We start from the raw sequence: 23,539 nt of genomic DNA, 5'->3' as shown, positions 1-23,539 counted from the left end.
TGTTTGAGTGGTGGAATACGAGTGATCTGGAAACACTTCGAAAGAGGGCAGCGCTGGAACATATACCAAACTCGGTTGAAAGAAATTGCTACATTGTGGAAATATAAAATATTTATACAAAGAACTGGAGAAAATTACATAAGTTGGAATTGAATAAATATATTCTGCATCAAATATTGTTAGGACGATCAATGATCATGAGATGAACAGAACATACAGCATATATGCAATGAGAAAATTTTAGTCGGAAAATTAAAGATGAAGTCACTTGAAAGACCTAGAAAGAATGGAATGATAATATTAAAATTTAACTTAAAATATGATGTGAGTTTGTTGCGTGGATTAATTTGCCTCTGGATATGTATAAGTGGCTGTGAACTCTGTAATTAATCTCTGGTGAATGCGAGGAATATTCTGACTACCTGAGCGACTCTTAATTTATCACGAAGATTTCTATTCAGTATTCTATTCAGTATTTTAAATGTTAAGTTTTAGACTGGGTTCAGTGTGGCAGCGACGTTAAGAGTATACACCTGATGATGGCCGATAGAGGCCGAAACATGTAGTGTAGAAAGAACAAGATCAAAGACATATAAATATATATTGTTTGCACTTAGGACGGAGTTTGTATCATTTATTATCACGAAGAACTTTGCTAAATTTACATTTATTGTCATGTTTCAATACATGAACGTCAATTCACCTAAGTTATCAGTTTGCTACCTGAAATACAGCAATATAAATCATCAAAACACCGACACTTTTAAACCGTCTAGAATAGCATCATTTTCTAAAATATAACAGTACGGTGTCTGAAGATATACAGCTTGTATAAAGCCATCATAAATTGCGTTTCCCGCTTCAGGACTTAGTAGGAGACGAAAACAGTGACGACAAAATAATGGGGTTGTCTGTAACGTACCTATATTCATGAAGATTTCATGTTACTATGATCCCCTCTGGTACCCATAACACATCGAGACAATACATTTGCGTCTATGCACGCTGCAACCTATCTGGTGTCACAGTGCTTATGACTCAACTTATTCGACTACGGTGGGGGTAGGGGCAATATCCGGAAAACGTGTCTGCTACATATAGTTATTCATTTAACTCAAGAAGACAAAGTTGAGCTATGTGACGACTGGGAAATCGTGACGTCCACGGTACTGTTCCATCTCTCCTAATGTTCGTCCTGGGAAAATTTTGCTTACGAATTTCAGTAAAGATTTACGTAATAAAACCTTTATACTAGGCGACACAAGATTTTGCAGTCTGCAATATTTTACTTCGAGAAGTGTGGCTGTTAGATTCTTAATGACAAAGATTACCTGTTCTGAAATTCTGGTGCAATGAAAAGGCCAGGGACGTTCTATAGTAAGTCTAAATTTATTCATTCTGGTCCCTCACACTAGTAAATTATTATAAAATTAATATGACAACACCGTCCAGTGTGACTAAGTATATATTTATAAAGTGACTAAATGTTTCGGTCAGTTGTGGCCATCTTCAGAAGGCAACAACAACAACAACAACATGCTAGGGAACTACTGTTGCACAGATCGTATTGCAGTACATGTTCTTAAACTTTTGTGGAAATTTGACCATCTCTGCCACCTACGCCACGCAATTAACAAGGAACAATTAACTCACCAGGACACAACTTTCTGCTTAGAGGTGATTTCATTGCGAAGCACCAGTACTGGTGATCCCGCTCAATCAATCCTGAACGTGCGAAATGTACCAAACCATACAAGAAAGTAACTAGAAACATTATCCACTGGCGAACCAACTTATTGGCTAAAAGATATCAACAAAACTCCAGATCTACTAGACGTCTTTATCTTTAAAGGGCTATCGCACAATTCCTTCGCCATAAGACCCAATCAGATCACACCAATAATCGCCACAGTCAATACACATATTTTAAACCACCAAAACTGTACAACAGCCACACAAACTGGGAAGCATTCACAACTCAAATCGCAGAAAATTTACGACTCAGCATCCAGCTCAAACCAGCGAAAGACATCGAAGAGGCTATTGCAAAACTCAATAACGTCATACAAAAGGCAGCTTGGAGCTCAACACCAGACGGCAAACCTGGAATGTACATGGGAAGTCAAGGACCATGTCAAAGGAAGACAAAACTTAGAAGATGGCAGATGAGTCGGCACTGCGGCATTGTCTATCTAACTCAATTAATAGAAAAGGATGTCTTTCAGTTCAGTGGAAAAGTCGCGTAGATCATAATGATCCCGAAACCTGGTAAACGCTAGAAAAAGCCAGCTCATGCAGGCCGATCAGTCTACTCACGACAATGAGCAAAATCTTGGAGAAAGCTATGCTCAAGAGATCACGCCATACTAGAAGAAAATCGAACCCTCCCGGATCATCAGTACGGATTTCGACAGAAACACTCTACTGTCTTACAAGTACGTACACGTATACCGAATTATAGAAATAAGAAGGGGAACTTTAGAAAAAAACAGTACTGTTCTGCGGCGTTGCTAGACATCAAACAAGCTTTCGATAAAGTATGGCATCCAGGCGTCTTGTTCGAAATCAGAAAAATCCTTCCCCATGCATATTACAGAATATTAGTATCATATCTAACAGAGAGACCCTTTCAAGTAAAATTCAAACAGGAAATCATAACCTTGAGGAAAATTGAAACAGGAGTACCCCAAGGAAGTATTTTAGGACCCGTCCTATAGCTTATCTACACAAACGACCTTCAGACATCAGACAGCACAACAACTGCTACGATGTTATAGCAGTCTTAGCCACACTTGAAGTTCCAGCGACAGCCTCAGTGAAACTCCAATTCACCATCAATTAGATGGATGATTGGGCGAAGAAATGGAGAATTAAAATACATCAAAGCAAACCCTCGCCTAATACTCGTACATTCACCCGACGCAATCAAACCTGACCTTAAGTGCAAAAGGGGAATGTTGATCTACCCCAGAAAAGTGAAGTGAAATACTTGGGCATGCATCTCGATAGAAAACTGACACGGGCAAAGCACATCAAAACCAAAAGAAAACAGTTCAACCTAAAAGCGAAACAAATGCACTGGCTACTCGGGAAAAGATCAACAGTATCAACAGAAAGCAAACTCCTATACAAAGCAGTACTCAAACTCATATGAACGTACTGAATACAGCTATGGGGACAGCCTCTAATTCCAACATCGAAATCCTTCAGCGCTTCCAATCCAAGACTCTCCTATCCATTCTGAACGCACCTTGGTACAGAAACAACCACAGGATCCATGAAGATCTACAGATGAAAACAGGGCTCAGTGAAATATAAAAGTGGAATACCAAATACTTAAAACATTAGAAAACCACACAAATGCACTAGCAGTGAACCTACTTGAGAATAGCGAAACTGCACATAGGCTGAAACTATTCACCGTCATGACTCTACCAGACAAACCTTAGCAAAACTCTAAAATGATACCTAAGTGAAAAAAAGATTATATGATTCATGCCACTGGGCATAACTCATTCACTAGCTTGTAATTACTGAACCCACATATTCAGAGCAGACTCTGCAGATCACATACAATAAATGTAGGAGGAAAGAAATCTGGGTTCGTTTTACAGCTGTTAAAATTCCCGCTATAACCCACTACGCCTACATCTCAGACTCGTCAAATTACGGCAGTAGGTTCAAGGAGGAGATGACTGAATTGAGTGGCAAGTAGTGACGCAACAATATACTCTGATTTCACACCTCGCGAACTGTAAGTTAACAAATATTCAGGCTAAAACATTAACAATTTTATAATCCTATCTCTCTTTCATAAGTCTGGGTATCTCAGTGAACAAAATTAGCAGTTATAACCTACAGACCGGGTTTATTTTCAGACATGTTGGAAGTATTCTCTGGGATGTACCAAGCCTCTTTAATCATTCAGCATATTAGCCTGCTTCCTTTTGGGTTGAATGATGCAAACACGCTTAAGTTGAATTGGTAGAAGCTAAGAGAATTTTGTACTCTTATTTCAGTGGCGTATGAAGGTTTCAGTAAACTTTACATTTTAACACAATCTCCATATGTCTGACCTTCGATAGGCCTGCATGGAATTGATCGAGTAGGGACTTGAAGAAAATAATTATGACATCCTTCTTATATTCAAAATAGCAGATGTCGTGTTAATAAAAGAAATTCTGTTAAAGAAGAATGCATTATGAATTTTGTTGCCAAACGGGGCCCCTAACTAAATTACGCACAATATAGGAGTGAACATGGGATGCTTAAAGCAAGCAATGAGCATAGAAATACTAACATTCCTTAAACAGGAAGGACAGGAACTCCCTTACAAATGGACCGAACCACACAAATGTAGAAATGCGTAAGTCTGCACCATATTCGAGAAATCCCCGACTAGTATCTCGACCGGAAAATTAGCTCTCTTGACTAACGTTTTCGTACTTTTCGTCAGTCGCTTCAGGTGGATTCCGAAAAAGGACGCTAGTTACTGCAGAGATACACAATTCTAGCTTCCCAATGGGGTTTTGCCGTCCTTTTTATGAGAAGCATAGAAAATTACAAAGAAAACCATTTCCTCCAGGTCGAATGTGAACACTTTGGGTGCTAAACGTATATTTGGAACCAGAAAACTCATATAGGTTTATCACCTCGAAATAATCTCCATAAACAAGCAACCATTTTAAATTATCATGATCATACCGATGCAACTAAATGGACACCGAAATTAATTGCAGTGTACGAAACTATACAAGTCAATAACGATGTAATAGGAGCCTCGATAGCTGAGCCGGTATAGTGGCAGACTGGACGGCCGAGGTTCGACATCCGGCGGGGAGACCAGTCCGTCGTAAGGCTGCTACTTACACACAGACCAAGCACAGACACAGATACCAGGGTCTCGAGTGGGACTTGAACTAACGATCCCAGTTTTCTAGCGGGCGAAAACGGTTCATGCCTTAGACTGGGCGGCCACTGAGATGCTATTTGTTCAAACTACGTCTGTAATATTAAATAAAATATTTATATTTTAAAGTACTTCAAAATTGTCAGAATTCTTCCATAAATCAAATTAAACCTTTCTTTACTTCAAATCGATTGAAGTTTCAGAGCCTTTACATAAGCCTGTGAATTAGCAGGACTTCGAGGAACGAGCACGGTTCTTGGAAAAACTTATCATAGTCAAATTTCTAGCGTGTATAAGGGAATTTCGTACGGACGCCACAAATAATACGACGGAAACAAATGAAATTCAATCAGTGACTACGGAAGACAAAAGTTTCAATCTAGTTCGCAATGAAGCAATTGTTTGTAACCTGTTACCCCGGTGCAGAAAGTCAGGATATTTATTTCCGGAAACAGTGAAATTCGTGTCTGAAACTAGATCAATTAAAACTTCGTATTCTTCTATAGGACTAAGTTTAGTTACAATCTTATAACATTACGCCGAAAATTTATCTTATCCAGTTACTTCCATTTCAGCTGCAGTCGGTTTAATCTCTGAGATCCGCGTGATTAGATTTATTGATTTATAATTATGTTGTCCTCCTATTTAATTCTACCTTCTCCTAGTGAGAATGGACCAAGAGAAAAGAGTTGTATTTCACGCGGTTAATGAGGCGCAGCAAGACGAGTAAGCGCGTCCCGGTGCGGTGTGAAACAGGCGGCTTCTTCTAGAAAGTACCAGACAGTCACTCGCTTGCAGGACCAATTCGTAAATCAAGAACACAACACCTGAAGTGATATTAAAAGTTTTCTTTCCCGTTTCTTCGATTATGCTCTTCGTTCTGCTTCGTTTTGTCTCTCTTTTTCTTCTCTTCTGATATCTTTTGTCTCTTTATTTCTATCTTTGAGCAAGGAACTTACAGTCGGCTACACCCAAGTTGCCGATCACAGTGACTGCGCGGCTTAAGGTATAAAATATCTTCGCCAACTCGAACACTGGGGTCGTGGGTTCTAATCCCACTCAAGGCATGATGTCTGTTTCTGTTTATTCTGTAATTGTATTAGGTAGCGGTCTTGCGACGGGCTGATCCCCGTCAGAGGAGTCCTACCGACTGTGTAAGAACAAGAAACTGAAGTGAAACGAAGCGTTTCATGGATGCCCTATGCTCCAAGTGGGAGCAACAGGAATATAAGGAGGAGGAGGAGGAGGAGAAAGAGAGAGGAGAGACTCCCAAGTTACTGCTTCTCTTCAGATTGATGGTAACGTCGGCTGTGAGAGTGTGTGTGCATTTATAATGAGTTATGAAATAAATGTACGAATGTTAATGAAACCTGGTATAAAAATCAATAGCAATTACTAAGAACACTGCGTTCTTGGGGTTCACTCTTTGTTTTTGGTGCTGTCTGCAGACGTTTCGACGAAGTGTACTGCTTCCGTCCTTAATGTATAAGATCCTCTTCATGCTACTCTACCCTGAAGAGGAAGGCAGCAAGTTCCTTAGAAACTTCAGTGAACTCCTATTAAACTGCAAGTTTATTGACATTCTGATAAAAGCTTACCTTTAATTCAGTGTAGAAAACTTTCTATAAATTCTTCTACTCTAAAGGTTCATACGAAACGTGGGCAAACGTTTGCTAGACTACACGTACACAATGTCACATTCCACACGATAGTAGTTTTCATAGTTACAGCCGGAATAATTCCAACTCTCACATACAGTAAGCATTTTTTAATTACCTACCATCGATAAGAGCTTATGTAGGCTGTGCTACTTTCTGAAATTGTAGGTTTACCTAAAAACATTAGACTTGCGGACGGTGCAAGGGCCATGATGCCCATGGCAAAGTCTCTCCTATCTAAATGTCAAGCAGAGCTTCACGTAGCACAGTCCGTCAATAAAACTGAGTCTCTGACGACCGAGTAATGGCAATGTAACTATTACTACTGGCATAAAGTAAATTTTATTAACAACATTTAATTTAATTAGAGTTCAGTTTTAATTGTCGTTTTGGTTTGTTTAGAATCATAAACAACCAGTAGAGCTGAACTAGCTGTAAAGTCATTAGTTGGAAAAGAAATTGGGCAAGGAAACAAAAATCCAAAGTAACGATCAGGAAGTTAGCACTTCTTTTCCATATTCTAAAGGTCTGAATTTGAATCCGTGCCTGAAGATCGGCAATGGCGAGACATTTCATTGTTTCGCTGAAGAAGAATCAAAAGAGCTTAAATCAGCATAAACAGACGGCACCGGTCCTCTATCGTGACATGAAATCCACATGACGGAGAGAATAACATACTCTTTGCATTCTAAAGGGTTCTGAAGATGGTGTATATAACACCCGGAATTTCTGGGTTTTTGGACTTTGTACATCGTCTTGTATTGTAAAATGCTCTCGAGTTTTCTCTAGTATTTTAGAATACCGGACGATAGACAAAGTACAAAAACCAAGTAATCCCGAATTTGCCATTTTTGCAAAAGGAAAGAAAGAAGTACCCTTGAAGCACTGTGGAAACTGGAGATCCGGGCAATTCGAGGGGAGGAAGAAAAGAAGGTAGATGTGCCGTGCATCAAGAAGAGAAAGTTCAGGTGCATATTGTATTAAATTATTTCGGAATGAGAAAGTAAAGGTAAAGCTGTTGCTGTGTTTAATTAATTAAGTACAAAGCCTTTAAGATGGACGTGGGAGGTGAACTACAGTTCTACTATTCTTGATCTGCGCACTATATGAAACGGAGTGGTCAGCTTCACGCCCCGGCCGCTTCGCCGCAGGTGAAACATTTCCCAGTACCCATTGTACTTATAGGAGATCGGGTGAGCCTCAGAGCCTGCCTGGAGGCCCTGGACAAGAGAAAAATTTAGTGCCCTTGTCAGGATTACAGACAGTAACAGACTATAGAATGATTTTATTACGCCTTCCAGTGTGTCTCAAAAGTATATATACGTTGCTTTTATGTGTTTCGGTCAATCAAGGACCATCTTTAGAAAGTAAAATAACAACACTTGCCTTATGAAGATCGTCATTAATTGATCGAAACATGTAAAGCCAACTTACTTACTTACTTACTTACTCATGGAGATGAGCCCTTCTGGAGGAGCCACCAATTCTGCAGCTACTCAAGAATTTTCCACCATTTTATGGAACCCGAAGGTTCATCGCCGTGTTCAGAAGAGCCCTGCACTGATCCCTATCCTGAGCCAGATCAATCCAATCCATATCATCCCCTCCTCTCCTCTCTCTATAAGACCCTTTCTAATATTGTCCACCCACCTATGCCTTGGTCTTCCCTGTGGTCTCTTTCCTTCTGGCTTTCCCACAAATATCCTATACGCATTCCTCGTCACCCCCATTCGTGCTACATGACCTGCCCACCTCATCCTCCTTGACTTGATCATTCTAATTATACTTGGAGAATGGTGCAAGTTATGAAGTACCTCACTGTGCAGTTTTCTCCAACCTCCTGTCACTTCATCTCTCTTCGGTCCAAATATTCTCAACACCCTGTTCTCAAAAACCCTGAGTTTGTATGTCTCCCCTAATGTCAGAAACCAAGTTTCACACCCATACAGAATGACCGGCAAAATTATAGTTTTGTATATTCTAATTTTTATGTTTTTGGACAACAGACGAGAAGACAAAAGGCTCCGAACTGAATGGTACCAAGCATTACCTGAGATATATATACTTTTTGAGTCACACTGGACGGTGTAATGAAATCTTTCTATAGTACTGAATAGTGTGACGGATTAGAATGAATGAAGTTAAATTAACAACAACAGATATTACATTAATGAAGCAAGGAAAAAATATTTAAAATTAAATGTTGGAGGAGAAATAAAGGGAGGAAGAATGAAAACTGATAAGATTAGGATCCTTAAAAAGATACTGTGATAATTAGTTACGTAACTTTAGTAAATTAAAATGTAAATTATTTTACGCAAATTAGTTTAAGAACATAATACAGCAACATCCTGGTGTTATGGGGATCTGGTCGTATGTAAATTAGAACTTAATGAAACAGATACATAAAAACGAATAAATTTACACGCAAATTAATTTAATACAGTACACCGCAGCAACTAGGTGTAAAAAAGTTTGGCCCTACGTAAATTAAAACTTAATTAAAGAAAAAAGTAAATAAAAGAAGGCTGAAAAGGACATGTTTATAAGTGAAAATGAGTGTTCCTCTGTCATCGGTTATTAAAACTGCTCAACACTGGCCAAACAGCTAGCACGCTCTGCCCTCGCATACGTACGCTATAACTGTATACAACTCAGGCAAGCGATCAATCCTGCAACAGAAGCGAGCTGAGTCCGGACTCGGGCGGTAAGACACAGCGAAACCGGCAGTAACCAGCGCTTGTCACACTGAAAGAATGCAAGCCACATGTTCACTCTTCCCGATTTATTATCAGCTCAGAGCAACGCAAACTGAAACCCACGGAGGAAGGTTAACACTACACTGGGCTGGTATAATTTAACAGATTAAAGTAGAGTTTCACGCAAAAGTGAATGTAGTTCGGTAACGGTGTTGTTAACTGTGCTGTTTCTACTAATATAAAACGCAGAGTGTGTTTAATGAACGCCTGTCAATAAAATATAATTCACAGGCGACATAATATTCAAATATTTTAGTTATTTTAAACAAAATGTTTGTGAAGATACATGATGTGAAACTACGGCTTCATTGGCTGTAAGCGAAATTCCCTCATCTCAGGACATACTTACATATTCGTTTCTTCTAGAAACAGCAGTTATGCATATCGTGTGTTTAATAAGCTACATAACATTTCATCATACATAGTTTAGAATCCTGTAGCGTTTATTGACAAAGATATGTATCATAAATGACTTCAAGCCGTAATTAATGTTTATTCAGACTAAAGTTATAGTAGAATAGTTCGATAATTTCTCGAGATCTCGAATATAACAATACTCTATCAGAAATTCTAACCAGAATTGTACATGTAGAATTGAAATTGTTATAATTATATTACCGCAGAATTTAACTTGCAAGTGCTCTACTCCATTCAGACAACACGAGAAGGAACTGATTAATTCCAAGCGCATGATGGTACCAGGGCGACGTTAATAAGAGAAGATAAAATTGTTTGCTGCTATATAATATGGCGGAACTCGCGTTATACATGAAAGTAAATGAACGCAAAAACTACCTGGTTCATATAGAATAGAATTAATTATCTTCACAGTAATTTACAGTTTATTATCTCTATATTTTCATAATTCCTCTACATTCAGAGGTTAAATTAGCTCTTCTGAACCATATTAAAATATTATGAAACCACAAAAAACGGAATTTCAAGTAGTGAAAAGGGTCAGGGAATACTGTCTGGCAACTGGTCAACATGGATACAAATTCATCGCGCTTCCAGGCCAACAGATATTGGAAAGGTAAGTCATATTTCACTACATAATGGAAGTAAATAATAGGATATATTTCGTGTAATTTATTTTCATAGTTCGTGTGATAATAGTGTGTTTATATCGTGAATTATTAAGCAGTGTCATAAAAAACTATGTCAGAAAAGTAAGCAGAAGAATTTTATGGTCACAGAAATAAATATAATGGGAGAATGGAGGAACTTATATAATATCTAATTCCATAATTTGCCTCTCAACTAATATTATTATGATGCTTAAATAAATAAGAAGAATTTATATGATATATTTAATCAAAAATCTGAAGCGATACCCCGATGTAAATATGATATTAAAATAGGTTTTACAGGAGCAGTGTATTTTATTGAAGTGTGTATAGCTTGAAGTGAATGTGCTATTCTGTTCTCGTGAATTGTTTTTTCCATACAAATAATACGGAAGGGCAGAATCAATACGGATTCGTGTATCTGCTTCCTGCAGGCCACTTCCATTATTCAAATGCAATTGGAGATGCACTAAACGTATTAGCAATAGTACTGAGACCCTTGAAACTGGCTGCAGCCAGCTGGTGATTCCATTAATATACCAACGCATTGATGGGCTGTTGTCTATTGTCAGTTGCTGAGAGGTGTGCAGACGTGTAGTGCGAGATCGCATCAGAATTAACTCCGATACTGACAGGCAAATCCCCACTTTTGTGCATATCAAACCTCTCCCGAAATCGAAGAATTGTCTAGAAACGACGAGTTTCAGGACGAGTAGACCTCGAAATGTGCACTGGCGGAAGGGGCCATAAATTCACATTTTCAAGTTCCAGTCGAAAATCAGCAACGGCTCGGAAATCAAGTTCCCGATACAACACATAGCAACTAATGTGTCGTTGCCAAGTAGCAAGCTGCTAAACACAAGTTTCCCGTGACAACAAAAAGAATGAGAGAAGACAATTAACTTTTCGATGTGGTGACTTATATTCGGGCCGCGTGGCAGTCATGAAAGGAGTTCATTTGTGAATTCAAAGCAGTCAGAAATTCTTCACAGGTTTTTCATAGGACATACGTGAGACAGAAAGTCGTAATTCATCCGTAAGAGAAGTAAGGAGTTCAATGCATGAGCTGTTATAATTAACTGTAATCGTAAAGAAGGGCCAATAAACCAATCATCAAATCCAGCACCATTTTCTATTCGTCACGCAACCCCGTATACGTGACAATATCATGCTTAATCTCTATTTACGTTTCTGCTGTCAGAGAACCGTTTACAACCTATTCCATATGCATCAAAAAGAAATATGTAACATTCGGTTCGCTTTGTTTAGGTACTCTTTATTTCATAGCGTACAGCTTCAGACTGAAGGATATGTCCTTACTTCAGTTCAGTCCTTTAGTCTCTATGTGGACTGGATTCACTGAACAGAGGGAAAAGTTACTGAAGATATTAAACTGTTGAGATTCACGTGAGGAAGGGAATATTTTCAGTGGACTTAGTCATGTACGTAGTATAGATATACTTTTACTTTGAAATTATTCCACTTCAGAAATTTCTTGTATGTAATGCCAACTGATAGGGAGAGATGTTCTTCGAGCTTCGTTCTGCAGCCCAGGTACAGTAACTAGATTTATGGTAACATCATACAGGTGGGCTGATACTGTGTTCAAACTACATTTGATGTTCAGTTTTCATATATTGACGAATACCGTTACATCTTTATTAAAACACTACTACGAGGTTTCATAAATTTCTGGACTGGGTGAAGCATATTCCTTTAAAAGCACATAGAAACATGTTTCAAGTTATATAAGCTAGATCATCCATCGAGTTCTCTGTACAAGGCCAGTCACTTCTCTCATGCCGTTCATGCTCAGTCGTGTTTAAGATTAGATACTATAGGATTCTGACGAGTGTGTATAACACACAGAGATATTGGGTTTTCGGACTTTATCCATCGTCCTGGTTTTTAAGATAACTAAGAAAAACACGACGTCCAGTGATTGAGGTTAGCTCTTTCTAAGGGACCCAACAGAATAGGTGTTTCCCCTTACCTGAGGAAGGAAACAGATCCAGTTTCCGAAACGTCGTGTTTTTCTTAGTTATCTTAAAAACCAGGACGATGGATAAAGTCTGAAAACCCAATATCTCTGCGTGTTTAAGATTTTGTACCGTGCAGATCGTTGTGACGGTTTGTAGTGATGGAGCAAAGCGCAAACATTAAGTTTTGTTTCAAGACTGGCAAGACAGCTATTAAAATTTTCCAGCAGATAAAACATTCTAATTTTTAATTGTATTTGAACATTTTAAACGATTAAAAACGGGCGTGACAGTCTTCAGGATGGTCAGAGGAGAGCCCTCCTTCAACATCTCGAAAGGCAGATACAATCGCAAACATCAATAAGCAGGAAATTCGTTAATCTGCCATGAAGATTCAGGGGGAGGACGATTTGCGCAAAGTTTTCACACAGACTCACAGACGGAGATTCGCATCATGCCAAGGTTTCATCCAGACTTGTCAAGAAAATCCCACTTTTCTTTATTGCATTTTTCTCTTTCCTAAGACGAAAATTGTCCTCGAAGAAAGAGGTTTCTGGACGTTGAGAACATTAACAAAAACGTAACGAGAGAACTAAACGCTTTTCATTTGGATGCCTTTGTTGAATATTTTCAAATACTTTTTAAATTAATCAATAATTGTTTCAAGTTGGCGGAGATTGGTTTGAATATAAATAACGCACTCCTTATTTTCGTTTATTTCGTTTTTCATACCAGTCCTGAAACTTTATTGACATGTCTTGTACCTTATTGTAACCGAACCATTGAAATCCTTCCCCCCCCCTTTTTTATTTCAGTAGTTATAAAGTAGACAGTAAGAATTACTAAGAAGCATAGGTTAAGACACAGTCAGAACAAGCAGATAGACCGAACTTGCGCGGACAAGGACATCTGTTAGTTCTTGCTTCCAAGCATTTGGTGTTGTTTTGAAAAGGGCAGAAATGATACTTCAAGGAACCCGCACCGAGTTTCTTTAGAAATGGAGAAGTTGACTTGGGGCGGCGAGCCACTTTGAGAATTCGAGACGTGACAGTCGCAACCCGTCATAAGTCAACAGTGGGAGGGCCAGGAGTTCATTAGCGACCCCTCATAAGTTACATCTCTGTCAAATTCGCCGTTTGGGATTTTAAGCCGAAACTGCTTCTAAAACAATCGGTCACTGGCCGGAACCAAAATTAAGCCAACTCCTCTTATTTGAATCAACCTATCCGGGAATTTAGCAGGAGGAGAGAAGAGGCGGATACAATTCAGTTAGGACCTCTGGCTCGGCAGAGAGTCCAGTTTAAGAAAAAGAGTCTGCGACAAAACTTCGAACTCGGCGGAGGCAAAACCCGCGAATATACTTGCGCGTTAAGATAAGTGATTTGAGCAGGTGCAACACCGGCGGCTTGGAAGCCGAGACTAGGCCTGATAGTGTAGATTTAGACTCCGAGTGACTGTGAGAAACAATAAAGTGTTCCAGTGGCAAAGTGCATTGTGTTGGTCAGAAGTGCTTCACCCTCACTTGTCCGAGCCTGACCCTTAGCCGACATGAGTAGAGACCCATCGCCAGGAGCTAGTCGAACCCATCGCCAGCTTCCACCCACTCACGCCTTCCCTCCTTTAAAATGAATCGCAAACAGCACCTAGCTGTTTGCTGGCGCCCATAATATCAGGTTCTATGCTGAAATTCCAACCCCCCCCGTAATCATCAACGGAAGGAGGAAGCGGTGGAGCCTGGTCAAGCCGGAACCAGCCACGCCCTAACAACTTCAACGGAGGCAGCGCCAGGTAGGGCAGCCAAAGTGACAAGTGGCAACCACCTTATGGGCAAGAAGCCTAAAAAAAGGTGGGCGGTTAAATTATGTAACACTTGAGGTTCTCAGTCGTGGTTAAGAAGATTTCTATCTTCTCCGATATAATGCTCCATAGTCAATCGACTTTCGACGGACTATCCGACGTTATAGGGCAAAAAAGGGAACTCACACTAGATTTTTAACATAATATAGGACACAAAATCACCATACCGAAAATCTCCGGTAAGGTTGTCTGCTTAAGATATTGAGATATTTCAGACGGGTTCTTCATAAGCGTGTACGTGAATCTGCGTGTATCTCCCTAATACAGTACCCCTTATAATGACGAGAATATAAAAAATTTGGGAGACAGTTGGCGCTATTCAGAGGTATGGTATAGAGCGACATAGAAAAGCCATGAAATGTAAATACACTGTAATTAGAAGCAGATACTTTCAGAATACATATCCAGAGAGATTCATTTACAGTAACCTGCTGAGTGCATTACATAAAGTTGGTTGTTCAGTGACTAATAACGAATTTTCAACTAGAGAGGCAATTTTTCTTTCAATGAGATGTTACTATGTATACTGAAGTGGAAGGTATTGTGAAGGACATATTCTGTACTCTTTGAAGGAATAACCTTGTAATGGCTGAAGAAAAACAGATTCAGACAGGACAGCCTGTTCTCTAATCACATTTGAAGTCGCTTTTAGAATGCAACTTATAAGAGCTGTGCTACCCAGCTCAGTCTGTTAGGCAGAAATTTTTATCTTTAGAATTTTACTTTCGAAAATCATAACTCAAAGGTATGCGTGTATTTACAGTAACAGATGATATTCTACTAAAACAGTGGGTAACGTAACCGTTTTGTGTATGGTAATTGTTGATTCAAATGCATGTAAACACAGCTTTCCGAGTCACTGAGCGCAATGTGCCCATGTCTCGCACAGGATCCTGTGGGTCGTCGTGGTGCTGGTAGGTCTGGCTGCGTCTATCGTCATGCTGTGTGCTGCGTGGGGAAGGAAGGACATGAACTCGACCCTCATCGCTTTGAACACAGCCCACTACCCTGTCTGGAACATAGAGTTTCCGGCCATCACTCTCTGCGGTCTCAACAGAATAAAGAAGTCAAGAGCCATTATTGTGGCCAACGAATGGTACGTCATAATACTTTTATATTTGTGTAGCCACAAATTTCACAGGAAGCAAGTTTCTAATGCATAGCTGAATGGTTAAGTTACAGCAAGCCGTTAAAACAATCCGACATAGAAAATAATAATTATTTATCCTTATGAAATATTATTTTGACTTCTATTGTCTAAGGAATATTTAATTTACACTACATTTCTACAGTTGGTCCTGGTCACGTCTTCAGGTTTAAGTTGCCACTGTAGTGAGAGACATTTCACTTCAATTTATACTTTCCTCATGTAAAAGAAATTGTTGCTATGGTGAAGAAATCGATTAGGGAATCTTTATGGATTTACGCGTTTTTAGCACCACAGAATACGAAAAGCGGTTTCCATGATGCTGTCTGTCAATAAGTATGCTCACCTCGTTAACGCCAGAAATGCTTGACGAACTTTATTCATATTTGGCATTTAAGAATTTATCCATCACAAGTCGATTCTCTTTGACATGAACATAAAAAACAACAAATAAACTCCATGGCCTGTTGTCTGCAAGCGAACTATACCGACCGAGCAACAGCCGCTTGTCGGCGAAGTTAGTGCCAACTTTGCGGATACAGGGTGTCACGTGGTCAGCGCAAAGGTTCCCCAGGGCCGTTAATGTCGATTTTCTAGACCGGAGACGTTATTTCCTTGAAATAGCTCCTCAATTATCATCACGAGGCTGAGTGGACCCCGTTCCAGACCCACTACTTCTCAGAGAATCTGGTGGCGCCAGGAATCCTAGCCGAAAAAACAAAAGTCCTTCAAAGGAACCGCAGGAAACAAAGTTGCGATGTTCTTCAAAATAACTCTAAGGAGCCTGATTATATTTCAGTGATTGATAGAGACCACTTGACAAAATAAACCTGCATAGTAGTGTCTTCAGATTATCAATATTATGGTCTCTTTCTGCTCAAAGATAGAACGTAAGATTTCTCGAAAACAACTTGACGATATTGTTTAAGTGTTAATCCTTGACGCTAATTCAGTTCTTCTGTTGTTACACTAATCTAATATGAGAGATAGAGCTTACGTTTCGCAGGTATGAGCTGTCTAAATCTTTACGCGTAACAACCGCAAAACGGAATAAACTCCAATAATTAACCACCGTGAGAGCCCAAATAATCATCATCATTCACAAAACCACAGTTTTCCTTAGAAGCTTCTACCATGGCTCTCCATTCATGGAAATCAGATTATCCAGCCCTCACTTCGTTGGATTTCGCAATAAATTTTTCAAGGATCAAGGTCGTCAGCCTTGCGTCCAACCCCCAACTTAGAGGATTACTTATGCGCCCTCTGATTTATTAAGTGCCGTTTTATCCTCTCCTACTCGCTCATTATATATCTAATAAGGTGTGAAAAACGTCTCTAAATTGTCAGCACCAGAAACCTGCCAATAAACCCAGTAAATCATGCATGGTTATCAAACACTGTGCTGTAATTACATCGGATATCCTCCACTGTCTGGAGTGTGTGTATATATATATATAAGAATGGCCTTTACAGAGTTTGGCGTACTCCAGTCTTCAGTTCTTCATTTTTCACAGCAGTCTTCGGAAAAGAGAATCCCAACTGACACCAGATTCACATGAATTCCTATCCGTGTCTTTGGCCAGTCTGCGACACAACGAAGAGTGAGAAATGATCCTTTCGTGGTCTCTAGGTATTCAGATTTCAATTCCAGCTTCTAGAGCACCTTACGGAGCTGAAAGTTTAGCTTCCGAACGGACTGTGTAATTTTGCAATCAAACAGCCCCCTTCCCATCTACTCCGCATTCTGGCCATGCCAGCAGGAGATGCTGCCACCGCAATCTTCTGGACCAACGGACCGGCGTATAGAGATTCATTTACTGACCGGATATTCATCGTCCCAACGTCGTGCCCTGGGTAATGTGTCGGGCAGTGTATTCTCCTAAGGCGAACCCTCTGATGACTTGAGCTTTGCCACATGTTCCTTCCATATATTATATAAAAACTAGCAGGGAAAGCTCAGTGTATAGAGGCGGACTGTAGGACCGGGATTTAATTCCCGGCAGGGGCAAGAGATTTTTGTTTACTACATAACGTCCAGACCGGATGTGGGGCTCACCGACCCTCCTATACAAAGTGTAGCAGAGGCTCTTTCCTTAGAGCCAAGCTCAGGAATGGTGGAGCAAAACCTCCATTTCCCTACGTGTCTTCATGGCCCAGTACTTAATAAATTTGGCACAATGGAAAACCCTTCTATAATATATGAAACGTAATATATAATGTGAAGACACTTCATACAACCATAGAAATATGGGAAAATGAAAGTACTTCCAGTCACGAAGTTAACTGTGGGGTATGCTGTAAACAATTAAGTTCAGTATCTTTCATTGACCGTATTCTGCCTAAACACCAGAATATAAAATTTCAGTTTTATTATATTTACGTGCTGAATTCAACAGCTAATGGCCAGTTACAGAGTCAGAACGAATGCAAACAGCAAAACGGCAAAATAAACAAGTAAAAATGAAAGAAACAAAAAAAAAATATATCAGTTCCTAAAAATATGCGTAAGTTTACATACTGCATTTGCGGTTGAAACACATCTGGCCGAAGGGCTTAGGCTAGAAGAGCAAATGAACATGTGCAGCAGCCAGATGTCAATATTAGAATAGATCTAACAGGCGGTGAGGTTGTGAAATGGAAACCTCCACTGGCGAGTATTTTACGAACATTCGAATAAACCTTCGGATTTCATAAAATCGTTGAGTTTTCTTTTGTCATCTGAGTTACTTCTGAGGGAAATGGCCGCGCCACAGCTCAATCGGCTAGTCGCTAGGTTCCTATCGCGGCCGCCCGGGTTCGATCCCGGGTCTGGTCAAGTGGGGTTTGTGGTGGACAAAGTGGCATTGGGGCAGGTTTTCTCCGAGTACTTCGGTTTCCACTGCCAATCTTCATTTCACCAAATTCTCCATCATCATAATCATCCGGGGCAGGTTACAATAGGCCAGTCAGTGACCGCCGTGCCGAGTGGACCCAGTTGGACTCCACCCCCCACTATTTTTTATTGCTATTGGGGTGGGACTAAGTCCCTTGTACTGCAGCCACTTCTGGCCTATTGTACCAGCCCCAGATGATAAGTGAGGGTGATTGTCGAGCAGTTGGTGGAATGAAGATTGGCAGGGGAAACCGAAGTACTAGGAGAAAACCAACCCCAGCGCCACTTTGTCCACCACAAATCCCACTTGACCAGACCCGGGATCGAACCAGGGCCGCCGCGGTGGGAAGCCAGCGAGTAACCGCTTGAGCTATGGTGCGGCCACACCCCCCACTAAGCGAATTTTAAGTTACTTCTGAAGGAAAACCTTGCACCGAACAGTCTGCATACAAGTGATGCTCCAGATATGTATTCAGGAGGTGACTGACCGGAATCCCGGAGGACAAACCGGCTATTGTGGCTGAAATTTTCGTGCGTTTCCTAAAAGCCCCCAGCAAAATGCCGGGGCAGTACCTCAATTTGACCGTGACCGCTTCCTATCAGATCGCTCCCAATTCATTATTCAACAGTAATTAAACCATCTGACTCTGTATAGTACTGATACTGCAAGCGTTGTTGTATAACCGATGAACGAAAAGAAAGGAAATATTTTTAATCAGCTGAATACATAGTTTGACATGAGGACGCTGATTAATCAGTCCAGTGCAATGTAAACGAAATACAATCATGCATATGCATACTGTTCTACACATCATGACTAAGCTCATTTCATTCAAGAGCCTTCCTCGGAACTTAGACTGAAATGTCAAAAACACGCCCAGGGAATTGCCGTAACTCAGCCGGGCTTAATGTCGAATGGTAACAGTCTAACAGACATCTGTCGCTGGTACTTTCACGATAATGCAAGTTTTCTCGCGGGACGTTCGCCTATTGAAAGTCGAAAGGAAAAACCAACGAGAACTCAGCATTAAGACAGTCCCTGAAGAGCTGATATCACTTCATCAATCTGATAACCTAAGCACTCAACTGTATATATCTCTTCAAATAACACACTACAATTTTTATAAAATTAGTACTTAATATTAACCTATTATTAATATATTATTAAACGCAGAAGAAACCAAGCATATATTGAGGTATCATGACCAGAATGAGGGATAAAATCAGAACATAAGAGAGCAAATATGACCTCTGAAAATGTGAACGTTATTAAAAAATCAATACTGCATTCACGGAGAAACAAAGAGCATTCAATTCCGGGAATGCTTCCTGCTATTGGGTTCGGAATATTTCGACTTCTCAGAATTACTGGGTTTTTGGACTTCGTCCATCATCCGGTATTCTAGGAACTAGAAAACAAATTTTCGGAAACTGGATCTGTTTTCGTCTTCAGATGGGGAAATACACTTAATCTGTTGGGCCCTTTAAAAAGAGATTAGCTCTTTCTAAGGTATAGTAGGTGTCTTCCCCCCTCCCCCCCTTTCGCCTGAGGACGGAAACAGATCCAGTTTCCGAAACATCGTGTTTTCTGGTTTCTAGAATATCGGACGATGGACAAAGTCCAAAAACCCAGTAATTCTGAGTATTATGTACCACCGTAAGCACCCTTTAGAATCTATTTTGTCCTCTCGTCTGTCATCTGCAAAAGTAAGTACTAAAATATACACAAACTATAGTTTCGCCTGATCATAATATACAAAACCGTGATTCTGTCTGTGGTTGCTTATGGTTATGAAACATTGTCTCTCACAGTAAGGGAAAACAGACAAAGGATTTTTGAAAATAGTGTGTTCAGGAGAATATTTGAATCCAAGGAGGATAAAGTAATGCGGCTGGATGATATTTAATAGTGAGGAGATTCATAATTCATATTCATCGAGAAAAGTTATAAGAATAATCAAATTAAAGATGGTCAAATTGTTTCACGGATCAAAACTGAAGGTTTATTATTATATTATACTGCCATCTTTGAGCCGATTGTCTAGGTAATGTGGAACCCTCAACGTCTCACAACCCTACGGGCCTTCAGGGCCTGTTACAGGGATAGCTTTACTTTTACTTTACTAGAATTAATATGATCGAGTTGAGAACAAATAGTAAATATTCTGCTGATTCATGCAAGCAAAGAGGCCATAGGCATTCAGTATAATTTATATAGTTCAATGAGTAACATTAAATTAGTATAATCGAATTGTTCTTTACTAAAAGTAAATTGCCTTTCTTAGAATTTTGACTTCTCATCAAAAAGACGATACCTTTGAATTATTATTTATCAGTTGTTCGTAACACGTGTTTCGGCAATTTGTCACAAATATGGCCGTCTGGTGATCTGAAGCCATTTATTAAGTTACTGAGCTGTTCATGAGGTCATTACGGCTTTATGCGCAATGCCATTAATACACAGAGTTGACCGGTGAATAAGTTTAGAGACCACCTCAATTACAAAATGAAGCAACCGGAACACGTGAGGCAGGCTTTCTTAAGGGAGAGGACTCTGTGAATCTTTTGGGACGTCAGCACACTTCCACTGCGCAGTCGCTCTGCTTCAAGCGTCTGCAGAATACGAACGCAAATACACAGTCCTGGTAAATTATAAACATATCAGCTATTTCCTTTACGTTGTCAGAAAGTACATATGTAAATTTCGGTGTCAAAGTCACGATTTGGGAAAATTTGGCTTAAATCTGGAAGTGTTGAAAGTGTATACTGATAAAATAAAAAAAAAAAAAAAAAAAAAGGCGAACAGTCAGGGTGTATAGTGACATGTTTATCTGTTCAAATACTAAACTGTAACTACTCGTGAACATCTGCGCGTCAATGAAAGGACCATAACGTTCCGTCTGCCTGCCTAAGCAAGATCTCTTGCTGAATACAGTTACAATTGTACCTAGTCTTCGAAGAACTCTGAAAATCACCGAGTGGCTGCAAAGGAACTGCTATAACTGGAAGGTAATGTAGCACGAATGTGATAAAAATGCATACCCAAAATACAGTATACGTTATAGTAAGAACGCCTGGAGGAATATGAAATTACGAAGACTTAGGAATTCAGTGGAGTATAATATTATCATGTGTTTTAGTGACTTATAGACGGGTTTCGGATTGGTAATTTGATTTATTGCGGGTCATGGTAGCCGAACGGTCTAAGGCATACACTGTCTTCGCTCGCTCGGAAGCCGGGATCGTGGGTTCGAATCCCACTCAGGGCATGGATGTTTGTGTGCATTTTTCTGTGTTTGTGTACAGGTAGAGGCCTTGCGACGAGCTGATCACCCGCCCAAGGAGTCCTACCGTATGTCTAAGATCTAGTAAACCGAAATCAAACGGAGAGTTTCGTGGAGGTAGGCCTAGGCCCAAATGAGGGCTGTAGCGCAAATGAAAAAAAAAAGATTTATTGATCATTTACAAGTCGTAACTATAAATAAGTATAACACTGTTACTGATTTTCACACTACGAATCATTTCACGTTAATATTTCCAGTCGTAACTGTAATTAGTTTTTACAATCTCAAGATTACAGTAAATATTACACTCGAAATAAAGTCTTCAATGTCTGTTAACTCTTCAAATATTGAGCTGCCTTCTGAATTATCTTCTACTGGCTGCTTCACACATAACTCTTCGACGACTTAACTGCTTCAAGGAAATCAAGTAAAAGTCAAAATCAAAGTCACATTGCGACTGACGATCAGTCAGTCAGTTTGGTGTCGAGTCCCATCTGGGACTCATGACCAGATATTTATTACTGTTTGACAGTTACGGTCTTGTTTTTGTGGGGCGCCCTCTCTGACGAGAGGACGAGTCTGTCCTTTGTCAGAGTCATTGTCTGCAGTAGTAAATCATTTGTCATAATGTAAAAGATATTTACATTTTACATATTAATCATGTTAAAATGTATATACAATATATAGAGGGCCTCTGTCAACCCAGGCTCAGCACAGCAGATTTTATCCTGTTTCTAGTAGCTTCCGCTACAACGGCAGTCTAGTTATTTTTGGTCGTATGCTTGACCGACTCCAAGTTATTCATCTTATACTTTCTATGTCGGGCTTCGCTTTGTCCAATATTACAAACATTTTCACTGTCGTGATTTTGTGTGACTTCCGCTTGTTGTCTGCATAATTTTGTCGAAAAAAAAAAGCGAAGAAAGAAAGCAAGAGCTCTGGTTACTACCTGCTTCACGCTGACATGGAGGTAACACTTTCCTCGGAAACGTCGATTGACTTTCAACGGACTACACGGCGTTCTATCCCAAAAAGACAGAACTCCTCATACCCACGGCTGTGAGAACCTTAAAATCTTTATATAGTCCGTCTCTGCAATATTCGCGAGGGCGTATATTTCACATTATACTAAAATTACTTATCACCTACTTTTTATTATCGTTTCTTCGCAGCTGTGCTTTATACTCGTACATGTTCCCTTTCCGTTATAATGAACAACAGAGAAACTACATGTCATGTCAAAAACCCCCCCCCCCCCTCGCTTTATAATTTAAATAAACTTCAGCGGCCAACACTCATGTCTTTCCGCAATGCCAGTTACACTTCGCACAACATTAACGTCACCCGCAGGCGGTCCATCAATTCATCTTGTCCGAACTAGTATCGCCAGTTCCATGTCTACGTGGGAATTGGGAACAGGTCCTCATTATGGCCACCGAGATGACACGGCCATGTGTCCAGCTACATGCTGTCAGTTTGTGGTAGGAGATGAGATTCTGGACGCGTAGTAATGTTTGGCACTGTGCAAGTTATAAACATGCCATTCAAGCTGGTGCTTATGTAGATTGTCTCATTGCGCAGTCTGGAGAGAATATAATTACCAAACGATTTATCTCCAAGGAAGAAAGTTACACCTGAGAAGCTAACAGCAGCTCAGTTAGCAGAGAAATCCTCTCTTCCCCCGTTTATGAAACCCGAGAGATCATTGCCTTGTCCACACAAGTCCGAGCCTAGACCATACATTGAAAGTAGTTAATTCCATTTCCCAACCTCAGAACATAATCCTATAATACATTACTAACTTACTTACACATTGAGCTGAGCCCTTCTGGAGGAGACACCAATTTTGCAGCTACTCAAGAATTTCCCACCATTTTATGGAACCCGAAGGTTCATTACCGTGTTCACAAGAGCCCCCCACGGGTCCCTATCCTGAGCCAGATCTATCCAAACCATACCATCCCATCCTATCTCTCTAAGATCCATTTTAATATTGTTCACCCACCT

General features: G+C 40.0%; 1 protein-coding gene across 1 annotated transcript in view; it reads left to right on the top strand.

Annotated features, from left to right (window-relative positions):
• The first annotated feature begins 10,243 nt into the window (after nt 1–10,243).
• Nucleotides 10,244–23,539, top strand: part of LOC111870044 (sodium channel protein Nach) — a 90,827-nt gene continuing 77,531 nt past the window's right edge. Inside the window, exons 1-2 of the mRNA XM_023861997.2 lie at nt 10,244–10,359; nt 15,119–15,325. Coding sequence (XP_023717765.2) covers nt 10,244–10,359; nt 15,119–15,325 — 323 coding nt within the window. The remainder of the gene's footprint in view (nt 10,360–15,118; nt 15,326–23,539) is intronic.

This window comes from Cryptotermes secundus, unplaced genomic scaffold (assembly GCF_002891405.2).
Source record: "Cryptotermes secundus unplaced genomic scaffold, Csec_1.0 scaffold165, whole genome shotgun sequence".
Classification (NCBI taxonomy): Eukaryota; Metazoa; Arthropoda; class Insecta; order Blattodea; family Kalotermitidae; genus Cryptotermes; species Cryptotermes secundus.
This window is presented reverse-complemented; position numbering and strand designations above follow the sequence as displayed.